The sequence below is a fragment of the Panulirus ornatus genome, chromosome 28 (genome assembly GCF_036320965.1).
Source record: "Panulirus ornatus isolate Po-2019 chromosome 28, ASM3632096v1, whole genome shotgun sequence".
Classification (NCBI taxonomy): Eukaryota; Metazoa; Arthropoda; class Malacostraca; order Decapoda; family Palinuridae; genus Panulirus; species Panulirus ornatus.
Genome location: NC_092251.1, coordinates 3963020 through 3986716, shown reverse-complemented (window position 1 = coordinate 3986716; position 23697 = coordinate 3963020). Strand labels below are relative to the sequence as shown.

Sequence of the window (23697 nt, the reverse complement as noted above, 5' to 3'; positions counted from 1 at the left end):
AGCACTTCATAGTTACTCTCTTTACACATAAGTTGATTAATCACACACTACACCTCAACTCACTATTTCATGCTCAAAATCAAATAATACTGCATTTACCAGGATCAGCATCTATTCCTTTGGCATTATGATTTTACATACCCATACATGTTAACAAATGATTCATTGCTTTTCTTCATCTCTTTCTGTCTACTTCTACCCATAATAATTTCAACCTTCCCACCTTTACATTTAATCCCCTGCCATATATCTTGCAGGGTTACCACATTTTCTCACCTTCCATACACCTTAGGGTATCATCTTAGAGCTTTGATTGTGTACTGTTTTCAATATTTCAACACCACATATATTCAAAATCTTAGTCCCAATTATACTTTTTTTCATACGTGTTTGCCGTTTCCTGCATAAAGAAGTATTACACCAAAACTTGGGTGATTCTAGGTTACAACTAGGTCCTAGTTGAGCATAATGGAAGATGTCTGAGAGGGAGAGAAATAATTTCAGTGGGAATTAAAAGTTCCAAAGGAATGTAAGGATTTGGGTTCATAATTAGCAAGAAAGCCTGAGGTGAGGGTTGAGTAATACAGAGAAGAGCTGAAGGTGGTCTCAGAGACTTGGTGAAGGGGAACTTGACAATGGAGTTTGTCAGAAGTTTGTAATAATTTAGAAAAAAAGTTACTTCTGAACACAAACTGGATATGAAAAATGAGATACATAACGTAAATCAAAGATACAACTGAAACTAACGCACAGAACATGTTTTGGAAACATAATGCTTAAATGGTGCATTAGCTGTAAAGGTAATGCCTACAATGATTGCAATGACTGGAAAAATGACAAGATAATGATCTATAAATTTCAAAAACCAATTATTACTCACCAGTTATAATGGTAACCATGAAGGAGATCTACAACTGGGACAACAACAGTAATGGGAACCTCAAACATGGCACCCTTCTCTATGTTACAAGAGCTAAAGGCCTTCACTGAGGTAAAATACACTCGTCCTCGCTCAAGACCACGTGGGTCTATACTCAACTGAAATAAAAAGAACATTACTGTCCATTTCATATTTCTATCTAAAATAGATACTACGGGAAATAAAATTCTAGACTAGAGACAATACTGAACTTCCATTACAATTCAAAACAATGCAAACTTTCTTACCTGAAATGACCTGACTGTGTATGACATTTGCAGACAGCTTGGTGATTTGACCCATGGAGCATCACAAGTCATAACTAATTCCATGCAAAATGCCAACTTTTCACTTGGATCTGAAAAAGGCAAGATATGAATCACAAACACTAGACAAATTAGTAAACACAAGAATGTATGAAGCAAATGAAAATTTACTGAATGCTGAGTTTGTATTAAGAGAGTAACACATATGTATGAGTCAGAAGGGAGGAGGGTGAGTGGTTCTAGGTAAAGGGTGGGGAGCAAGTCAAGGATGTGTGATATTACCCCAGTTCTTTCATCTTTTCACAGACAGAGTAGTGAGGTAGATGATAGGACTCTTAGAGTGAGAAGCAAGTTTACAGCATACTCGGGTATGAGAATCAGTTGTTGCTTACAGATGATCTGGCTCTAGTGAATGACTCCAAAGAGAAACATCAGAAGCTGGTGAGAGAACTTGAGTTGTCTTCAAGAGAAAGCTGAGAATGAACACAAACAATGGATGAGACGGCATGGTTTAAAAGTAGGCTTGAATGGGGAGGACCTTGAAGAAATGGAAAGCCTAAGGGATCTGGAAGTGGACATGGCAGTGGATGGAACCAAGGATGCTAAAATAAGTAATAGAGTGGGAGAGGGGTCACTGGTACCAAATAGAGAGAGGAAAGTGTATAAGTGTAGGTCTGTAACTGTTAGCGCCAAGTTTGGTGTATTTGAAGGTGTATAGTCCAGACAATGTTTCGATGCGAGTCATGGGCCCAAAATGAAAAGGAATAAAAAGAAGGTAGACATATTTGAAATGAAATACTTGAGAACAATATGTAATGTGAGGTGAGTTGACTGGGGACAAAATGATGGTATACTCACATACCTACAAGTATCTACTACAGGATTTTGCCAAAAAGGCAGAGCTAGCATGTAGTACTCATAGCATGTCTTGCATGATGAATTATAGTTTCTCTCTGCTGCCACTCCTCTAGCAAAATTGTCAATACAATGATCTTGCTGGGACTGACTTAAAAAACGAATATAGTGTTTATCTAAATGCTTCTGTAGCAACTATATTTATTTAGGAATTTTCCCTAAGAATGTAACTTCCCTAATCCCACTGAATCATATGGGCATACCATCCTCCTCTAAATCACTACTCCCATACAATTTTACTGGGTATACTCAAAATGCTCATAACACTTTTATCTAAATGTTCTTTTATGTCCCTCATGCCTTCTTACAAATAAACTGCAAAAAACTTACCAGCCTCCATGTCATTCAACATAACAGGTTCCACCATGACTGGCATATCTATGGGTTTGTCCGCTTTCCAATTTCGTATATGGATTCCCTTCCTCCTGTCATTGCCACATTCCACCACAAATCGTACCCTGTCTTCTATTCCATTAGAGTGCTGTAGTAAGTAGTCCACAGCACGGTCTACCTTCAAAGGAAGTGGACATAATTAAATGGGTCAATAGATATGAAACAAAAATTCCAACAGTGACAAGGCACCATATTCAATGGCAGTGAGTGCCTATGAAAATAATTTTGTTAGAAAAGCAAGTACTCTATCCACCTGAATGTTCTACCCTCTGCCCTGCTTTCATTAAACAGCAGCAATGCCTGGCATTCTGCCATACATTCTCAAACTTGGCACAGTTTTACATACTCATCTTCCCAATACTTTCATTCTTTCCTTGCAAGTATTCCTTGTTCTTACTAATTCCTGCTTCTTGAATTTTTCTTTTCCCTTTAGTACTGAAGAGACAACTTTCATTCTTTCCAATAATTTCAAGTATACAAATTTGTGTTTCTGCTATTCACAAGCCATAATCAGCTTGCAGTGTTGTTCTGCATGGTTTTGAGAATCATTATTAATTTACGTATATCAATAAATACTTTTTCCATACATGCTCGCCATTTTCCACGTGAGTGAGGTAGCATCAAGAACATATGACTAGGTCTAAGAGGAAAAACTCTTCACATGGCTCCATGCTCTGTTCCTTCTTTTGGAAAGTAATACAGGAAGGATTTCCAGCCAACCACTCCTCCTCTTGCTTGCCTGCAACAACATGCAGGGGATACATGGGCAGTATTCCTTCTCCCCTAACCCTAGGGAGAGGAGAGAAAGGGTGTCATTGCAATATACTTGAGTCAGAGAATGGATGTGAGAGGATGCTGCCATTCTTCATCTGTTCTTGGCGCTACTTCACAAATATGGGAAACAGTGAGTAAGTATAAAAACAAAATAGTTGCATGTACCTCTGAGCCTCCAAGAGAGCAGGTTGTTTTAATTGACATTCTACTGCCCTACAAATCTGTGTTTATCTAAGAGGTTTTATTCTAATCAACCCTATGATGCTAGCAGAATTTCATTCACAGGGACTTAACAACCATACAGCAACCCAATCAAGGTCAATGACCTTAAAGAACAGAGGTGAGGTAAGGTCAAGTAATTATCCAGCTTCACATATTATTTCGTTTCAAAGGGTCTCTGCTACAGGCCAAGCACTTTTAAATTTTTTTTTTTTCCCAAGTAAAGAGGGGAGGCAATAAGAGAAAATGCAAAATGTTCTTACAACTCTGTCTTCAGCGAAGATACAGTGTACCATATCATCTTTTCTAAACCTATAAATCTCACCTGACAGAGACTTATGATAATCTGAGATCATAACCAAAAGTAGTACTAAAAAGGAAAAACCTATGGAAAAAAAATAGGCAAAGGCCCTATCCTTAACCCTCAAAATGGTGGGCTAAAGTTCCATTTGTGAATCACACAGTAATAGCAAAAATATATGGTCCACAAATTTTTTTTCCAATTATAAAATGAAGGAAAGACATGCAAAGGTAAAGGATATAAATAAAAAGTGAGGTAATGTAACTTGTCTGGCTGCAATTTTGTCATAAAGTTAACATGTTGAGGTCCTAGCAAGAGATGACAGTGAGTGGGAGGAGGTAATGGAGGTAGGAAGGAGGGTGAGCCTCGAAATAAAAATTCAGTAATAAGTCTTATCCCTATCTATACGAGAAACACATATAAAAGTACATCTTAAAAAAGTGAACTAACATAACAGGCTCACAAACAAAAGAAATGAATGAGGGTGGCTGGCTGCTTGGCACTACTTTACCTCCACATCATGATGTCATATACATATTCATGTCATTGCATGGTCCTTGAATTCCAATGAGCAGCTATTTGCTACCTCAATGTTCTATGATGGTCAAAAGGGGATGAATATTCAATGACACATCATATCAATGGGGGACTGCAAAGTATTAACCCCAATCAAGGAGGTGCTCTCTCAGATGCTCAAGGGGCTCTATCTGCAGCTGAGTTGATTATGCAAGCACAGCCCAGCTCTAAATGCAAAAAACGAAAAAAAAAGAAAAAAAAAGCATATACATTATAAAATACAAAAAAATAACATGAATAAAACTCACCTGGATAAGCCCATGACCCTGGGCAAAGACATCAACACCTAAGTTGAAAGCAGTATTTTCTATTGCACGACGGACGGAGTATGGGGAATACTGTATGGACTCAAGCTTTAGTGCAGATATAATCAAGCCGACACAACCAGCCGTGTGTGGAGATGCCATGCTGCAACACAGGATACACAAAATCCTAACAACTTTACAATGCTTTATCTATTTCTCTGTGCCCAACATATAATTTCTGCTAATAGTATGGTGGTCCATGCAAAACATTAACCTGCTATACCTTATTTCTTTTCACTAAAAATTACTCAAAAAGCACAAAATCTATCCAACCATCCATCTAGATTCACATGGAAAAATGGACCATAAAAAATGCTGTCAAAAAATAATTTATGTATTACAAATCACATTACAAGATGGGAAATAAAGTAGTATATAAGAGAAGTGGCATAATGACTGTCATAAACAAACTGGGATATATGAAAATTTAGTTCTCTATGGGTGACAGATTTTAATGACATAAAACAGTATAAGAATGTCCTATGGAGAGGATACTGGAATATTCTAGATGGAAATACAGGAGCCGGAAAATGTGAAGTCATTATCTTTTATATCCGAAGCCATATAAGGAAATAAAAAAAAGTTGGGTGAGGAACTGAGAAGGTAAAGGATAAGGTACACACTAGATTGCATGGGCTGATGTATATGTGGTGGAAATATGTAAGTGTACATAGACCTTAGGTAACTATGGAGATCATGTTTCTCCACACAGTATCCAACCTCTAAATGCACATCAAGATTGTAAAGAAAAAATCTAATCCCTTACTATTTCCACATATCTCTAGTCTAGAGTCCTTTAAGGCACTCTTCTTACATATGTAATACTTCACTCTGTTCTTTCACCTTACTTTTGGGAGCAAACATCCAACTCATCCCAATGAAGTAAATCTTAGTATTCACTGTTCTATCTTATCAATGATTTTAAAGTTCCCTGCTTTTTATAAACTCTCCAAACTACATGCGCCTTGCAGAAAGCCACTTCGTCTACTTATAATCTGAAAAGCACTTGATTCAAATCTAACAAATGTATAATAAACTTAGTTCCACAATTCTTTCGAATAAAGTTTTCAATCCTTCTTTCAATATTCACTTTACAGTTCAAGCAATGTATTGCCTTTTGATATGCATTGCCTTTTTGAAAGTTGAAGTACTCTCTTTAATAAAGAAGAAAATCTTTGTTTCCTATTATAGCTTTCACTAGTGACTAACAACTAGTTAAACTGCAAGCTACTACATGGAAAGCAAAGCAATAAATGCTTTAGGCAGTTTTCTATGCATGGATACAATCCATGGGAGCAAACATCCTACTCATCCCAATGAAGTAAACTCTTTCTAAAAGATTTTTTTCATTTTGTTAATGCCAACCTTAGTATTCACTGTTCTATCTTGTCAATGATTTTACAGTTCCCTGCTTTATATATACTCTCCAAACTACATGTGTCTTGCAGAAAGCCACTTCATCCACTTATAATCCGAAAACTACTCAATCCAACTCTAACAAATGTATAATAAACTTAGTTCCACAATTCATTCGAATATAGTCTTCAATCCTTCTTTCAATATTCACTTTACAGTTCAAGCAATGTATAACCTTTTGATATGTATTGCCTTTTGAAAGTTGAAGTACTCTCTTTAATAAAGAAAATGTTTGTTTCCTATTATAGCTTTCACTAGTGACTAAAAACTAGTTAAACTGCAGGCTACTACATGGAAAGCAAAGCAATAAATGCTTTAGGCAGCTTTCTATGCATGGATACAATCCATGCGGAAGAAAAGTCATCAGAGTACATCCTATGAAATTTAAAACTGTAAGAGTTTTCTCTCTTACTATAACTTTACACACAAGCATCAAAGTCAGTTTTTATGATGCAGCAGCCATGTTTGCTATATCTACAAAATTCACTGAAATAAATATGGTTGTAATCCAACATTGCAACTTCAGTCAAAAAATACAGCTGTCTTGAAATAAATATAATTACCTTGTTCCATTCATCAGCTGGCTACTTCTTAGGGTAAATGTTGGTACTGAGGTAATTGCTCCACCTGGTGCACAAACAGTCACACCTCTTGCTCCATCAGCTGTAGGCCCTCGGGATGACCATGTGTAAGGACAGCCTAAAAGACATCCATTAATTACAGTCTTCATATATATCTATTTTATATTTTATCATACTAAGTCGCTGTCTCTCGCATCAGTGAAGTAGCGCAAGGAAATAGACAAAAGAATGGCCCTACCCACCCACATACACATGTATATACATACATGTCCACACATGCAAATATACATACCTATACATCTCAACGTATACATATATATACACACACAGACATATACATATATACGCATGTACATAATTCATACTGTCTGCCTTTATTCATTCCCATCACCACCTTGCCACACATGAAATAACCCCCCCTCCCCCCTCACGTGTGCGAGGTAGCGCTAGGAAGACAACAAAGGCCCCATTCGTTCACACTCAGTCTCTAGCTGTCATGTAATAATGAACTGAAACCACAGCTCCCTTTCCACATCCAGGCCCCACACACCTTTCCATGGTTTACCCCAGACACTTCACATGCCCTGGTTCAATCCATTGACAGCACGTCGACCCCGGTATACCACATTGTTCCAATTCACTCTATTCCTCGCACGCCTTTCACCCTCCTGCATGTTCAGGCCCCTGATCACTCAAAATCTTTTTCACTCCATCTTTCCACCTCCAATTTGGTCTTCCACTTCTCCTCGTTCCCTCCACCTCTGACACATATATCCTCTTGGTCAATCTTTCCTCACTCATTCTCTCCATGTGACCAAACCATTTCAAAACACCCTCTTCTGCTCTCTCAACTACACTCTTTTTATTACCACACATCTCTCTTACCCTTACATTACTTACTCGATCAAACCACCTCACACCACATACTGTCCTCAAACATCTCATTTCCAGCACATCCACCCTCTTGCGCACAACTCTATCCATAGCCCACGCCTCGCAACCATACAACATTGTTGGAACCACTATTCCTTCAAACATACCCATTTTTGCTTTCCGAGATAATGTTCTCGACTTCCACACATTCTTCAAGGCTCCCAGAATTTTCGCCCCCTCCCCCACCCTATGATTCACTTCCGCTTCCATGGTTCCATCTGCTGACAAATCCACTCCCAGATATCTAAAACACTTTACTTCCTCCAGCTTTTCTCCATTCAAACTTACCTCCCAATTGACTTGACCCTCAACCATACTGTACCTAATAACCTTGCTCTTATTCACGTTTACTTTCAACTTTCTTCTTTCACACACTTTGCCAAACTCAGTCACCAGCTTCTGCAGTTTCTCACATGAATCAGCCACCAGCGCTGTATCATCAGCGAACAACAACTGACTCACTTCCCAAGCTCTCTCATCCACAACAGACTGCATACTTGCCCCTTTTTCCAAAACTCTTGCATTCACCTCCCTATAAACCCCATCCATAAACAAATTAAACAAGCATCAAGACATCACACACCCCTGCCGCAAACCTACATTCATCATCGCTCCCAAACCTTCGACCCCTCCTCCAACCTGTGACTCACTTCCACTGCCATGGTTCCAATTGCTGCTTAGTCCACTCTCAGATATATAAAACACTTTGCTGCCTCCAATTTTTCTCCATTCAAACTCACATCCCAATTAACTTGTCCCTCAACCCTACTGAACCTAATAACCCTGCTCTTATTCACATTTACTCTTAACTTTCTCCTTTCACACACTTTTCCAAACTCTGTCACCAACCTCTGCAGTTTCTTATTCAAATCAGCCACCAGTGTTGTATCGACCAACCCCTAGGGGTGGATGAACAACTGGGTTGACGTTGGACCAATTACTGCAACCAGGATTAGCACCTATGCACTTGACTCTGGGCAGCATGTGAATGTGGTATGGTCAGGAAGCTAAATGCTACACATGGAAGTCCATAAAGGTATATTCATGTTTTATAACTATGTTCCTTTGTTTCAGGAAACAAGTATACAATCTCTACATGTCACACAACATAACACTTGATGGCACTTAACTCCTACAACTCATTCCCCGTAACTCAAGATTTTCCTGCAGTGAGCACTTTGCCTTTTGAGAAAATGGTAGGAACTCTATCATTACAGGTTGGCAAAAGACAGCGAATTCCTTATGGCAAACTTGGCAGACTTGGCTGGCTCAATATCTTGGTACCTAGTTTCTCCCCTTTAAAATCCCATGCTTGATATGAAGCATCAATCTGATCCCTTGCAAACATGCATGAAGAAAAAAGAAACTATCAACATACCTGGAAGTTTCTCTATCATAGAGTATTCAGCCATCATCATATCTGGTGACACAAAGGCACCAACACCAATAATAGAGTCACTTTGAAAGTCTGGAGGGACTCCTACTGTGGCTAGAGCTGGGCCATGGTTGCCTCCTGATGCCACCCAAACTACACCATATTTGTTGACCACTTCATGTGCAAGTTCTCCAAACCGACTGCAATCAAAAAATATTATCCACAAAAAAATACATAATCTATTATCTTTTTTTGCTCAACCAAGGTGTGCCATCATAATTTCTGGTAACACATTTTTTTCTTAAACATGGCAAAAGTAGGGAGTATTTCATGCACCAGCAATGCAGCTATTTCAGGGTACCACCTAATTTGTATAGGCCTAACTTGATGATATCTAACAGCTTCAAGCAGGATTACTAAAATTAAAGTTCCTGTTTAACTCTGAGTCTTAATGCAAACATCTAAATAACAATGTACTTCTTTTTACAATGAGAACACATGCTGTTAAAGTTTCACACTCTGCTATTTAAACTTTCAACTAATTTACTAAATTTCTTTTAAACTCAATCCATTATCATGATATGAAATGCATTTTGCCAACTCCTTACCCTGAATCAGACCAATGTGCATGTTCACCATAACTCATGTTGATGACATCAACCTTGTAGAATGGATTTTCCATTACCCTCAACATGGCTCGTGACAGTGCTGTTCCCGTCTCCATACTATTAATACGATTGTCACCTGGAAATAATGAGTACAAAAAAAAATCAAAACACTAACAAAAACACATTGGCATAAAATAGTCTAATAAAAAAAGGCTGATTTCTGTCTTGTCATAGTTCCAGAATAGCTTGACATACTGCTACCACTTTGTATCATTCTCTACAGCTAACTTTCCACTTTTCAGTTATTATCTCTAAATGTGTTCTCCTTAAACTATCCTGTACTATTCTTCGTACTAATGCTATTCCTAATTAGTTTCTTCACATCACAGGTTTGGATTACATCATGCTTGTGGCAGAAAAGATATTATCTAAGGTTTAGGAGACATTTGACACCTCCTCTGATGAGAACTTCTTTTCATTGTATAAGCCTCAGCAGTCTCTAGGAAAGAGAGAGCTAGAAGGATACCTGGCATGCTCTGTTGATGGGATGGATATTCTTAAATCCATTTCCCTCCCTTCTGAACATATAATTTCATATCAACACACCATTGCCTGCCTCTGCTGCCTGCGAGTGGCTCTTCAGTTGCGCTGGGCAAACATTCAGTCCGAAGCGAGCAAGGCTCGACTGCAAGAATTTTGAAAATCAGTTGCTTCTCAAGCTAAACTAGAGGTTTTGTGCATGATACAGTTGGCTAAAGTCATACCTTTGATTTCCATTACCTAATACATACAGTTACTTCATAAATTATTGTTGTTACAAAGTAACATTCATCATTATCGATATGTTTGAGACGCTACTTTTTACTTTTTCCTACTTGAATACCTTTAAAGGACACCTTTTTACTTTGACTTATGTACATTTCAGAAATGGTACTCTTACTTGGACCTGTTTATGTCAAATCAGCAGAACTTTAGCTTAGTAACAAATTTCAGTACGTTATACACCTCTGATGGAATGTTAAACCACTTACAAAAAAAAAAAAAATGCTGAATCAAAAAAATATTTACATGCTGACATTGCAAAAGATCCACAAAAAATTGTCATTCTTTCAGAATTTCCTGGAATTTTAGCTAGCCTGACTACTGATTAAGTCTTTATCTGCACAACTGTCTAAAAAATATATGAAAGTATCTATCAAGACATAATGGTAATAAGAAGCAAACTACTTCATATTAAGAATAATTTGTTTATCTTACACAACAAAAACAACAACAATGATGGTAAAATTTCATTCCAAGGTCTTCACTTGATCACTTCATCTTACTTCAAGTCAGTAAGCAAAATGTCCAAATTTTCTGGCATGTTAAAGATTAATGTGGGTTTCAGCTTGGTGTGAGGATTGTTGTTGACTGTTGTAACAGATGAAGGGGATATGTGCACCGAATGTGGGAAATAAGTGAAAGTGCGGGTACATCTAAAATGGTGTTGTCACCAGGATAAGGGAAAGTTGCCCGACTCAGACCAAAAGCCATAACATTTTACAGTAAGAAGGTTATAAATCCATCTACACAAGATGCTACCATTTCGAATTATGAGTGATACACTGGTGTTCACAATCATCTCACCCTCTTTAATGGGATTGCTGTTCTTATTTTGTGTCATTTTGTGATCAAACTACAGAGGCATAAGTCTGTCGAGTATTCAAGGGAAATTATATGGGAGGGTATTGATTGAGGGGGTGAAGGCATGTACAGAGCATCAGATTGGGGAAGAGCATTGTGGTTTCAGAAGTGGTAGAGGATGTGTGGATCAGGTGTTTGCTTTGAAGAATGTAAGTGAGAAATACTTAGAAAAACAGATGGATATGTATGTTGCAATTATGGATCTGGAGAAGGAATATGATTGGGTTGATAGAGATGCTTTATGGAAGGTTTTAAGAGTATATGGTGTGGGAGGTAAGTTGCTAGAAGCAGTGAAAAGTCTTTACCAAGGATGTAAGGCATGTGTACGAGTAGGAAGAGAGAAGAGTGATTGGTTCCCAGTGAATGTTGGTTTGTGGCAGAGGTGTGTGATGTCCCCATGGCTGTTTAAGGATGGGGTGGTTAGGGAGGAAAATGCAAGAGTTTTGGAGAGAGGGGTGAGTATGCAGTCTGTTGTGGATGAGAGGGCCTGGGAAAAAAGTCACCTGTTCGCCAATGATACAGCTATAGTGGCTGATTCAGGTGAGAAACTGCAGAGGTTGGTGACTGATTTGAGAAACTGTGTGAAACGAGAAAGTTGAGAGTAAATGTGAGAAAGAGCAAGGTTATTAGGTTCTGTAGGGTTGATGGATAAGTTAATTGGGATGTAAGTTTGAATGGAGAAAAATTGGAGGAAGTGAAGTGTTTTAGATATCTGAGAGTGGACCTAGCAGCGGATGGAACCATGGAAGTGGAAGTAAGTCACAGGGTGGGAAAGGGGGGGAAAGGTTCTGGGAGCAATGAAGAATGTGTGGAAGGAGAGAATGTATCTCAGACAGCAAAAATGGGTATGTTTGAAGGAATAGTAGTTCCAACAATGTTATACGGCTGTGAGGAATGGGTTATAGCCAGGGTTGTACAGAGGAGGGTGAATGTCTTGGAAATGAAATGTTTGAGGAGAATATGAGGTGTGAGGTGGTTTGATCGAGTAAGTAATGAAAAGGTAAGAGAGATGTGTGGAAATACAAAGTGTGGTTGAGAGAACAGAAAAGGGTGTGTTGAAATGATTTGGACATATGGGGAGAATGAGTAAGGAGAGATTGAGAGAGAGGATATATGTTTCAGAGGTGAAAGGAACAAGGAGAAGTGAGAAACCAAATTGGAGGTGGAAGGATGGAGTGAAAAAGATTTAGAGCGATCAGGGCCTGAACATACAGGAGGGTGAGAGGAGTGCAAGGAATAGTGAATTGGAATGACGTGGTATACCAGGATAGATGTGCTGTCAATGAACTGACCCAGGGTATGTGAAGCATCTAGGGTAAAACATGGAAAGGGCTGTGGTACCTGGATGTGGATAGGAAGCTGTGGTTTTGGTGCAATACAAATGAAGCTAGAGACTGAGTGTGATAAGAATGTAGCCTTTATTTGTCTGTTTTCCTGGAGCTACCTAGCTGAAGCAGGGGTTAACAATGCTATTTTCCGAGATGCAAGGTAGCGACAGGAATGGACGAAGGCAGGCAAGTATGAATATGTACACGTGTATATCTGTATATGTCTTTGTAAGTGTATGTTTATGTATGTATATGTTGATATGTATATGTGAGTGTATGTGAGTTTGTGTGTGTGTGTATATATATATATATATATATATATATATATATATATATATATATATATATATATATATATATATATATATACATATATATATATATATATACATACATGTATGTATATAAGTGGATGGGCAATTCTTAGTCTCTTTCCCGGCACTACCTTGCTGACGGGGAAAAAGTGATTAAGTATAATAAATGAATAACAAAACTATGCTACCAAATTAGTCTTAACATCTCCTTTAATGCATCATATAACCATCCTCCTCATTGTTTACTTCATATCTTCTTATTCTTTTCCTCATCATCCCCTTCCACATTATAAACCACAGGTTTCCCTTATAATGATTTTGCTATGTTGTATTTTCTAGGAACACACCTCCAACTAAGGTGTGCAATGCTGTTAAAGACCTTCCTACCTCAAAGGAGGCCACCTTTACAAAATCCTACTTGGAAAAACTGCCTGCAATCTGCAAGAGCCCCAGGAAAAGGGTTCCTGGGGTTATACACCTACAAACCAACCAAATATATAAACAAAAAAAATATCCTTACCTATAGTAATGGAGACTATCTGAGCACCTGGTGCAATACCATTTTTGTCTGGATTGTCAGGAAAATTTGCAGAAGCTATGGATGCTACATGAGTACCATGACTGGCTGAAAAATAAAATCCAATACTTATCTCTCATATCAAAACAAAGAAAAGCATACATTCTTATTAAGAAATGAAGAAATCTAAAATCATAAAAAACTATGATTGGTTAAAACTTATGAAACATTTACTAGAAATGCAGTCTCATTCATAATTACCCCATAAGAACCACTCTAAAAAAGAAGCATTTTAAAGTGACTAAGCAATATTTTATATGGTATAGTTAAATGGAGGAAAATGAAAAAAAGAGCAAAATCACAGAAGTTTATTTAATGGAAAGAATATGGATTTTGGTTACGGAAAATCTTTTTCTTTAAACATCATTTCTGCACTACAAGTCACAATGATACATTTCTATAAGAATAAAAGGAACAAACAGTGTAATTACAAAAACAGGTTGAAACAAAGAATTTGCAACTGCTGTATAAATATGTAAAACAAGTACAGCTATCATACTTTAAATGTCTATTCACAGACTTTAAGTTTTGGGCAGCAGTTTTAAGTTTTGCTTTTAAATCTCTACAAAAAGAATGTTTACTAATATCAGGAAACTATAGCATTCATGCTTGCAGCATCCTACTTTGCATATGAAAAATAAACTGGAAAGGTCATCAACTTACAGCACATGCCAACAACTTCCAGAATGTTTCCGTCATTATGTACATTGATCGAAATGTTGTACTGGTCAGCAGCAGTGAGGGATGCCCATTGATGGGTAACCCTGTATTCTCCCAGATGGATTCCATTCTCCAGGTCCCCTCGCTCAGATGTGTCAATACATGCCCTGGTGGAATTAATCTATCTTAGTTTTTCATTATGGTACATTACTAAAAACATTGAAACAGATTGGCAAATGGAAGGTATCTTCTTTATTGTGACATGGTATCAGCGAACATAACTAGCACTCATCAATCTTATACATTTCACAGAGGATGATGGGTAAATCTTTAAGAATTCAACCCTATTTCTTAGGGGAACTACATCTTAGTCTCCTGTGAAATTGTGCTTCTTTAAATGCTCATAGGACTTCATCCAACTGATTGATAGCAACAAATAAGAATGTTCATTATCATGAACATTCCTATCTATTGCTGTCAATCAGTTGTAGAGATTTTCCTTACTTATGGTCATAGTACTATGAACATCTGAGAAAGAACTAGCTCACTGGAGACCAAAATGTAGTTTTAGTCTAATGATGATTCTGGATGCTGAATGAATTCTAAATGGAAAGAGGGCTACAGTCTCCCAAAATGTACACAGATTCTGATTCATGAAAAGAGAAATGAAAAATTTGGACAATTTCAAGCTGGAAAATATAGTTTTATGCTAATCATAAAGGTGATAACATCAGACAATTATACATTAAAAATGTTTTAAACTTGTAAAATAATATCTCAAGTAGTACGCAATCTATTATACAAGTATCTTTTAAACTTACCTCCAAACATCTCCATCATGATAGACAACATAGTCACAGGCTGGTCCCAAATCATTGTACTTCTTCTCAAGTGTATTGAGCTGTGCAACCCTCGACTCTGCATCCTCCTTTGTTAACTTCTCCATCAGACTATTACTGCCATTGCCATTTGTGCTGCTACCTCCATTACTTTTGCTACTTTCTAATGACTGAATAAAAAATAATTTTCAATCTTAATCTCCCTGAACCTAAGATTAGATATAACATCTAAGTTATGGAAATCTTTCTTTAATGTTTCTTATATGTTTGTATGAGTATTATCATCATTAAAGAGAAACAAATGAGCAGAAGCCTATTTTCCACACATCCAATCTTCAAAATGTCATATATAATATACCGAAACCAACACCTTTCTTTCACAGCCAAGCCCCAAAGTTTATCATGGTTTGCCCTTGCCACTTCAAATCTCCTAGTTCAGCCCACTGAAAGCAATTCACCCACATATACTGCACTGATCCGATTCATTCCATCATAAGCCTCTTATTCTCCTGAAAGTTCAAGCCTAAATAACCATAAGCCTCCTTCATTCCATCTACCCATCTTCTCAGTTTATTCCTCCTCTTTGCTCCCTCTATTTCTGCAATAGAGTTTCTCTTAGTCCATCTCAATTTGCTCATCCTCTCTATAAGTCTGAACCATTTCAGCATATCCTGGTCAGCTCTTTTATCTTACTGTGCTTACTGACAAAACTCTCTCTTACATTGTCATTCTTCACAAAATCAACCCACCTTACACCACATATTGTTCTCTGGCATTTCATTTTTTACAATATGATCACCATCCTCGTTTCTTTTGCATTTAAAGCTCGAGACTCACATTCATACGACAATGTCAGGGTTAATATGCCTTCCAAACACTCCTCAATACACAAAATTGTGTTTTTCACATGTAAGTCTGTAGGTCTACCAAACAAGTATTATTTTGAATGGTTACAAATTAAGAAAAAACTTACACGTAACTTTAATACTAACTTCAAAATCAGGCTATACACAACACTGTAAAATCTCTTTCTATACCTGCAATTTTCTTTGAGCTTCAGCTAACAATTCTTTGTGAACTGGATCCCAATTTTTTTCTTTTCTTTCTTTGGATACTCTCTCTCGTAGTCGCTGAGGGTAGAGGGAATATGCACTCTTCACACCGATGTGAAACTTCCCTGACGGATTCACCCAGGATTCTGGAATCTAATAATAATAATAATAATAATAATAATAATAATAATAATAATCTTTCTTTCTTTCATACTATTCGCCATATCCCGCATTAGCAAGGTAGCGTTAAGAACAGAGGACTGGTCCTTTGAGGGAATATCCTCACCAGGCCCCCTTCTCTGTTCCTTCTTTTGGGAAGAAAAAAAAAAAAAACTGAGCTGTAAGTAAAAGGGCATCACACAGAGAAAAACCCATAATCATTGTATACACACATGAATGAGGAGCACATATTCCACCTGCCAGGCCCTGTACATTTATGGTTTAGCCACACAAAACAGTCAATATGTTCTTTCTTTTTTTAATGAATTTCAGGTGCCTTCCTTGTGACAAATTATACATATCTGCATGCTTCCTACTAATGAAAAAATTTGGGTGTGCCCTTGTAATATGGATTAGTTAGCTGAACATAAACCTTTGTTTCTGCCCATATAGAGCACAAATTTGAAACCAAGACTGATCTTATTACCCAATTCATGAGAATAATCCTTACCTTGAGTTTGCGACCACTAAGGCCATTGATAATTCCCTCTGTTGGTTGAACTACTGTTGAGGTGTCAATGTCACCAGCCCCAGATGCATCAATCCGGTCTATAACTTTTACTTTTCCTTCTGTTGTGACCTGTAAACAATTCCTGTGTTACTTGAGTACAAAGAAACTCTAATGAAGTACATAAATAGGAGACATAAAAATATATGAAATACGCGTATTCATACTTCTGCCACTTTCCACATGAATAAAGTAACACCAAGAACATACAAAAATGCCTTCATCCATAACAGGATCCACAGACCTTTCTATGGTTTCCCCTAACCACTTCATATGATCTCGTCTAGCCCATTGCCCCTTGTATGCTACATCACTAGATTGCTCTATCCCTTGTATGCCACATGCTCTCCTTCATATCCAGGCCTTGAACACTCAAAGTCTGCCTACCTACAGCACTAATCTTCCTTTCTTTTGTATCTATGACTCAAAACTCAAATCAATACATCATTGTCAGAACATAGCTATCTCTGCACCAAGAGCCGATGATTTCTCCTTTCAAACATGGGAAAAAGTTTTTTCAACAGTAAAGCTGTAATGCAGAACAAGTTTCCAACAAAAGTTGTCAATGTGAAGACTATCAATACCTCCAAATGAAGGATAGCCAAATATTTCAGTGATATCTATCATTACTACATATGCCTGTTGTATGAAGAAAAGACATTCAAATTTACTGTTTTGGAAATCACGACTTTTTACCCATTTCAGATTTGAGCCTCCTCCTCTATGAAGCACTGAAACTTTTTCTATCTCCTCATTCCTATAAAAAAATTCTCATGGTGGCATAACCTCTCCATACTACATGGTGTTCCTTCACAGCTCTTTTTTCCTGCTAGCTATTATGCCGAAAAGTGTTGTGTGGATAGGTGCCTTCAGTTTCACTAACCTGTCTTTACCAGGGAACTACTATTGTCTTATGTAAATATACAAGATTTCCTCAACATTTACATGCTTTACCACCTTGGAAACAAGTGAGTTTATGCATCATAGAGCCCTAATTTTATCTTAATATCTTGCATTCTTGATTAATTCACCATACATGTTCCTTGGCTAGCTTCTCAACCACTGTAATCTCAAAAGGAAATAATCTTATCAGATTTTCTTATGTTAAACCTGCATGGGAACCTTGGAGCTTGTTCTTTCCAATAAGGGTAGACATATCAATACATTTTGCCTTGATCATCAATGCTAACAAACAACAGCCCGAAATGGATATCCTGATGTTCATGAAAACATAAGGTCTCTATAAGCCATATTGATTAATTTACCACACATGTAAATGAAATAAGAAAAGTTACATCAATAATGAATTATAATAGTCAGATTGAGTATAAATCATACAATCAAAGAGATGCACTGCACAAGACATAGCTCTTACCTGAAGCCCAGGAGCTCCTGGGTCAACCCCAGAATCAAAGATAGCAATGACAACCCCTCTGCCATCAAATGTTGGGTTCTTAGTAAGTAAAGTAATAACACCAGTTTCTTTCCTGTGAAAAAGAAAAAACATTTTATGTAGCAACCTTTATAATGAAAAATTGCAAAGTCCAAAGTTATTTAATGGTGCAACCATGTTACTGTTTATGTCACTGGCAATGTGGAAAATTGCTTCAACCCAAAAGTATATTAGACTTCCATGGCTGTGTTCTTTCAAGCAGAAATGTGATCAATTACCAACAGTCACCATTCTGAAATACTAATGAAATGAAAGATGAACACAAGAGCTCTTCTCTAGCATTGCAGAAATTTCTGAATAAATTCTACAAATCCTCTTTTTGCGTATCAAAATAAAGAAATGTAAGAAAAGTCCATAAATCCTTTAATTGCATTGTACAAGGACAGTTCAGTATTACTGAAAAGTATTTACAATAAGTTGGAAATTAATCATATTCTTTGCATCACTATACAATTCAAGCCATCACTATACAATTCAAGCAACACTATACAATTCAAGCTCCCATACAAGAAGAGTCATTTCAATCTTCAATATATGGAGTAAATTTGCAATGGAATAAAGAAAATACATTACTGAATTTTCATCGAAAATGAGACATGTTCATTGTGAATTAGCAAACGCTACAACTCATGTTACTGTGCTAAGTTCAGTTCATTAATGCTATTTGCATGTACCTCCATGTTACCTGCATGTAACTCTAAGTGTAACAAGAGAACTCTTCTTAAAAGTCTCTAACCCTTACATCACTCTATGCCTCATATGACGAATCAGAGATATGCCCTGTGCTTAATACAAAGATTCATTGAGATCTGCTCTGTGCCTCATATGGGGTTTAATGATTCCTGTCTTCATTTGAATTCCCAATCAATGTATGACTTATCACATATCCTCATCAACCTAAAAAAATGGTTGGAAAAATATAAAACATCACAATCACTCAAAAATTGTCAAAGAATGTGTAACTGCATCATCATGGTGAGAAGCCAGATTTACAGCTCCACTACTGTTTTCGTGTTTAGAATAAAAGAAACAATTTCCCTTGTATCCATGTTATATCTTTTAATGAAAATAAGGTAATCTCTTTAATTTCTTAATCCAAATGGTCTATGCATATAAATATCAGGAAATTTATAAACAAAATAAAATGTAACTACATAAACAATGCATAGTTTCAGTGCTTATAATATAGAAACAGAAATATGTGTGGGTAAAAAAAAAAATATATAAATGATAAGTATAGGATGTGTTAAATCTCACCTGGAAAAAAACAATATCGTGCAATGCATTAATGTTTTAAATGCAAAATGATATCACACCTGGAAAAACATATAACCATTATCTTATGGTAATTGAATGATGTACAATTCTATCAATTCTGGTTTAAATTACAATATTTTGACGTAACATAAGCAAAAATTAAGGCTACCTGAGGAAGTCGAGTTGCTTTGCAACCAGAATTCGATGTTTCATTTCAGTGCCTCATTTCTGCCTTGTTCCCTACAGCCATAAAAATACATTGGAAGTTCCATGAATCACTGATTTCATTCCAATCTTCATAAACTACAACACTACTGCGAAACATCAGTGATATCAAAAACTTACCCAAGCAAGGCACCTAAAAGAAACTTTTACTACCATAAGTTCACTACACTACTACTGTGAAACATCAGTGATATCAAAAAACTTATCCAAGCAAGGCACCTAAAAGAAACTTTTTAACTACCATAAGTTCACTAACTGATTACAAACAAAAGCACCAATTTTTGATGGTATGATTAATTGGCATTATAAGTGTAGTATAAAAAAATACACATAAAAATAATGGTAAATATGCAGTTTAAGGGACCACAAAAGTAACTTACGAAAGCAAAATTATAATGTAGCAATGGACTCTTAACACAGAGAAGTGATATAACTTTGCCAAGCACGAATTGGATAATTTCTATTTATTCTAATATATGAGAGACGGAGGGCTGCAAAGATATGGGAAAATGTGGGATTAATAGGTGAAACCCTTACTGATATCCACTGAACTTGCGTCACTGTCCCCTAACTTCACCTAGGGGTTAATATCTCCCAAGCAATGCAATCAGAATATGTAATATCGTAATCTGATTGTAAAAAGGTTGCATTTGTTAGGCCAGGTCTGCATTGAAAGAACCATACACAGTGCCTATGGTTCCAAAATGCAACCATTACACTTTCTGCAATAGCATCAAAAACTGAATAACCTTCAGTTGTGAGAATGTTTGGGAAAGTGTTCATAAATCCTGTAAATTTCTACAGTTGTTTTACTTATTTTCCCCAATATTTTCCTTAATTACCGTAGGCCTAACGTAATAATATCTCATCATTTACCCTCTAAATCACTTTGAGGAAGTATTTCAAGTCTATTGGTATCATTTACTCATGCTTTCATTGATGATTTCCGCCATGCCCTTGAGCTACATATTCACTAAATGTTTTTTCTTTCATTTTAGTTAGTCAAAATATGATAAGTTTGTCCACAGAGTACAAGTTAACAAGTCTTTACTATCACTTAAGCGACGAACTATAGGGAGAAACTACTATACGTCTCTTATTCATGATATATGTATATCTATGTCTAAAACAATTTCATTATAATAAATTAATATATAAATGTACTAAACTACAAACTATAATCATGTAAATCTCCCTGAAAGGCTCTCACTTATATGAGAAACGTTCTCCGTGAGAGAAATTATCTGGAGACGAGAGATTTAAGCCTAAAGTGGCATACGTGTCAGGAGAACAATTTGGGATGAGGATGAAGCTGACAGTGCAGATCTGAATGAACCTTAGTTACTGCCACACTGGTTATATCTAACACTTGTAAATCCCTCGAGGTTATCAAGACTTTCATACTAGCCAAATTTTCTCGTGAAAAATATACACTTCTCATATAAATACCTTGGCAGTAATCCCCAACAGGGAAACTCCCCAACAGAGCCAGCAGTCGACGCCATCTTTGTTATTGTTCTAAATTTTCCCAGACAGACCAGAAAATTGTTCACATCTCGGACCTTGATCATTTCATTGTGTAATCTTTTACATATCATTACAACTGATGATAAAATCATGATATTTTTTATTATGACACTGATGAGAGTTGGTAAACGATGCGAGCACAATGTTAATGGGTCTGCTACAAATGTAGGTGCTATTGCGACTTCCAGCGTCGCTCGAAAAATCACTCTAGCCCGCAGATAAAATCCACGTTGGCTCCCGTCGAGTCAGGAAATTGACGCTAAGGACCTGAGGTCCCTGAATACCACAGCAACCACACTCGTAGGCCATTCCAATCAGCTCACGCGAGAACCTGCCGTACAATCATATTTCACACTCGTTATAATTCACACTCAAGGAGCCATACGTGAAGTTGCAACGTAAATGGCCTTCAGACTATCTTGAACACCTGAAGAACGTGTTCAGGCTATCAGAATGATGGCCATAACTTATCGTCAACAGCCTTAATGCTCTTACAGCTGGTAGGACCAAAGGCCAAATAGTCTAACAACCACTTGACGCTCCGGCACGAACATCCCGCGTGTAATCCACTATGTTCCTAGTGAGGCGTCGATTTTTACGAGATTTTCCGAGCCCTCCACTTATAGGCCACTTACGACCATATATATTGATAATGTATCTGCCAATGAATCGCACGACAGGAAAGCATGTATACCATAAAACAAGAAAATAACCACGTTGCAGGACTAGCTCTTTCATACACTAGCTATCACATATCTAACCCACAGTTTTCCTTAAAGAAATCTTCCTTCCAACGAAACATTTGTGAAAATGCCGAAGCTAAACATTCAGTTACTGGTGCCATTTTTTCACGGCTGGACGTCGTGTTATATGAAATTCATTAGAGATCCTCACTGCTGGTGAGAAATAGTACATCGCATGTCCATTCCAACGAATGAGAAACCTTACCTAATCTTGCAGCCTTCCAGGACTGAACTAACTCTCTCATGAAACTCTAGAGGGTAGCTACACGTAAACCCCTCTCTCTAAGACCATGATATCCCTCACTCGGGACATTTCTTCTCAGCAAAAAGTCATCTACTTGCTTTCTAATGATCCTTCAAGATCCTTATGCAGCACACTTCTTAATGAGTCTGGTCTCTAGTCCAACACCTGTTCTCAGTCTCCTTTCTTATATATATATATATATATATATATATATATATATATATATATGTATGACGTTTGCCTTATGCCCCCTCTCGAGCGACGTCTTGCACAGTAATTCAAGCGGTCTATCAAGCGTATTTGCCTGCCCCTTTTTAACTTAATGCGTATATGTGTGTATGTGCAGAAAAGATTCTTCAGGCCAGCAATGCTAATACGTGTTCCTGTCACCCGTTGTTGCGATGCCGCTACCAGCACAGGTCTGGTAGGGGGCGAGTGCATGTGCGTATTTACGTGGACGTTTGATATATTCATTATTTGTGTAAATTCAGGACAGGCGTTGTTGTGATTCAATGATTTTTGTAAGGAAAAATCATTGGCATCATTAATAATGCTATGATGAAATTGTCATTCTGATGATAGGGGAAATAAGAACCAATACACGTTTATGTATCATAGTATGAATTTACGTAGCAATAGGAAACTATTAAACTATTATAGTTACTCTTGTCGGCTTTCTCTCATACGTAGTATCTTAGAAAACGAAATTCTTACTGGGTAAACTCATATAAAAATAATAAAATCCGACAAATTACTTTGCAATATAAATGGGATTAGACAGTTATTGAGATAGAAGAAATTCGAAAGTTGATAACTTTATTGATGATGTAAATACCTAAGGAGAAAGTTTATTACAATTTATGTAATTTGAATGGCAGCGACAGTGTTATTCTAGTAAATCTGGGCTAAATTCAGCACTTTATGGCACATTTCTGTGTACAAAAATTTGTCTGCTTCAACTGGATAAATGAAGATATTACTTTTAATAATTCGTTATCAGTATCTTTATCAGAAGGAGCCAAGAAAGTTTGAAGCAGGTACCCTTCTTATGGGAAATCGTAATATTAAATGAGAGAAAACGTTCTATCGCTTAAGGGTACCTGATATAAAACATAGATCATATATTTCTCTTAGAGTAACTGCGTTTAAGGCAATGAAAGGGCTACCTAATGTTTTGAGAACTTTAAAGCTTCTCGTTTTAGAGTCATTAATTAAGAAATAGCCATAGATGTCAAATATATGAAAGAAATTATCTATGGTCATAACCTTTGTAATGATCCAAAAATATTAGACCCACAATGAGGCAGGGAGAAAAAATATGTAAAACCCTCAGTTATACTTGACTTATCCAACGAAAAGTATCATCTAATAAGACAGAACATATAACAAAGAAAAAGCAACAGAGATATCCCAGTCCTAGTGTTTGGCTAGCTGGTGCACAGTATAGTTTTAGGAATTTGTTTCCATCTTTATCATCTTCTTTATAA

The 23697-nt window shown here is 36.9% G+C and overlaps 1 protein-coding gene across 2 annotated transcripts in view; it reads right to left on the bottom strand.

Moving 5' to 3' along the window:
* The window catches only part of TppII (Tripeptidyl-peptidase II), a 39214-nt gene extending 17849 nt beyond the window's left edge, over nt 1-21365 (bottom strand). The window contains exons 1-14 of one of the 2 annotated variants that reach the window (XM_071678545.1): nt 21146-21365; nt 18137-18248; nt 16705-16833; nt 16020-16187; nt 14965-15152; nt 14147-14310; nt 13427-13531; nt 9582-9717; nt 8977-9173; nt 6648-6783; nt 4612-4771; nt 2431-2611; nt 1168-1277; nt 881-1038 (exon numbers count right to left, since the gene is read on the bottom strand). In XM_071678545.1, the coding sequence (XP_071534646.1) occupies nt 881-1038; nt 1168-1277; nt 2431-2611; nt 4612-4771; nt 6648-6783; nt 8977-9173; nt 9582-9717; nt 13427-13531; nt 14147-14310; nt 14965-15152; nt 16020-16187; nt 16705-16833; nt 18137-18248; nt 21146-21315 (2114 nt within the window). In that variant the 5' untranslated portion in view covers nt 21316-21365. The remainder of the gene's footprint in view (nt 1-880; nt 1039-1167; nt 1278-2430; nt 2612-4611; nt 4772-6647; nt 6784-8976; nt 9174-9581; nt 9718-13426; nt 13532-14146; nt 14311-14964; nt 15153-16019; nt 16188-16704; nt 16834-18136; nt 18249-21145) is intronic. The other variant, XM_071678546.1, reaches the window with a different exon arrangement.
* Between the last annotated feature and the right edge of the window lie 2332 nt (nt 21366-23697).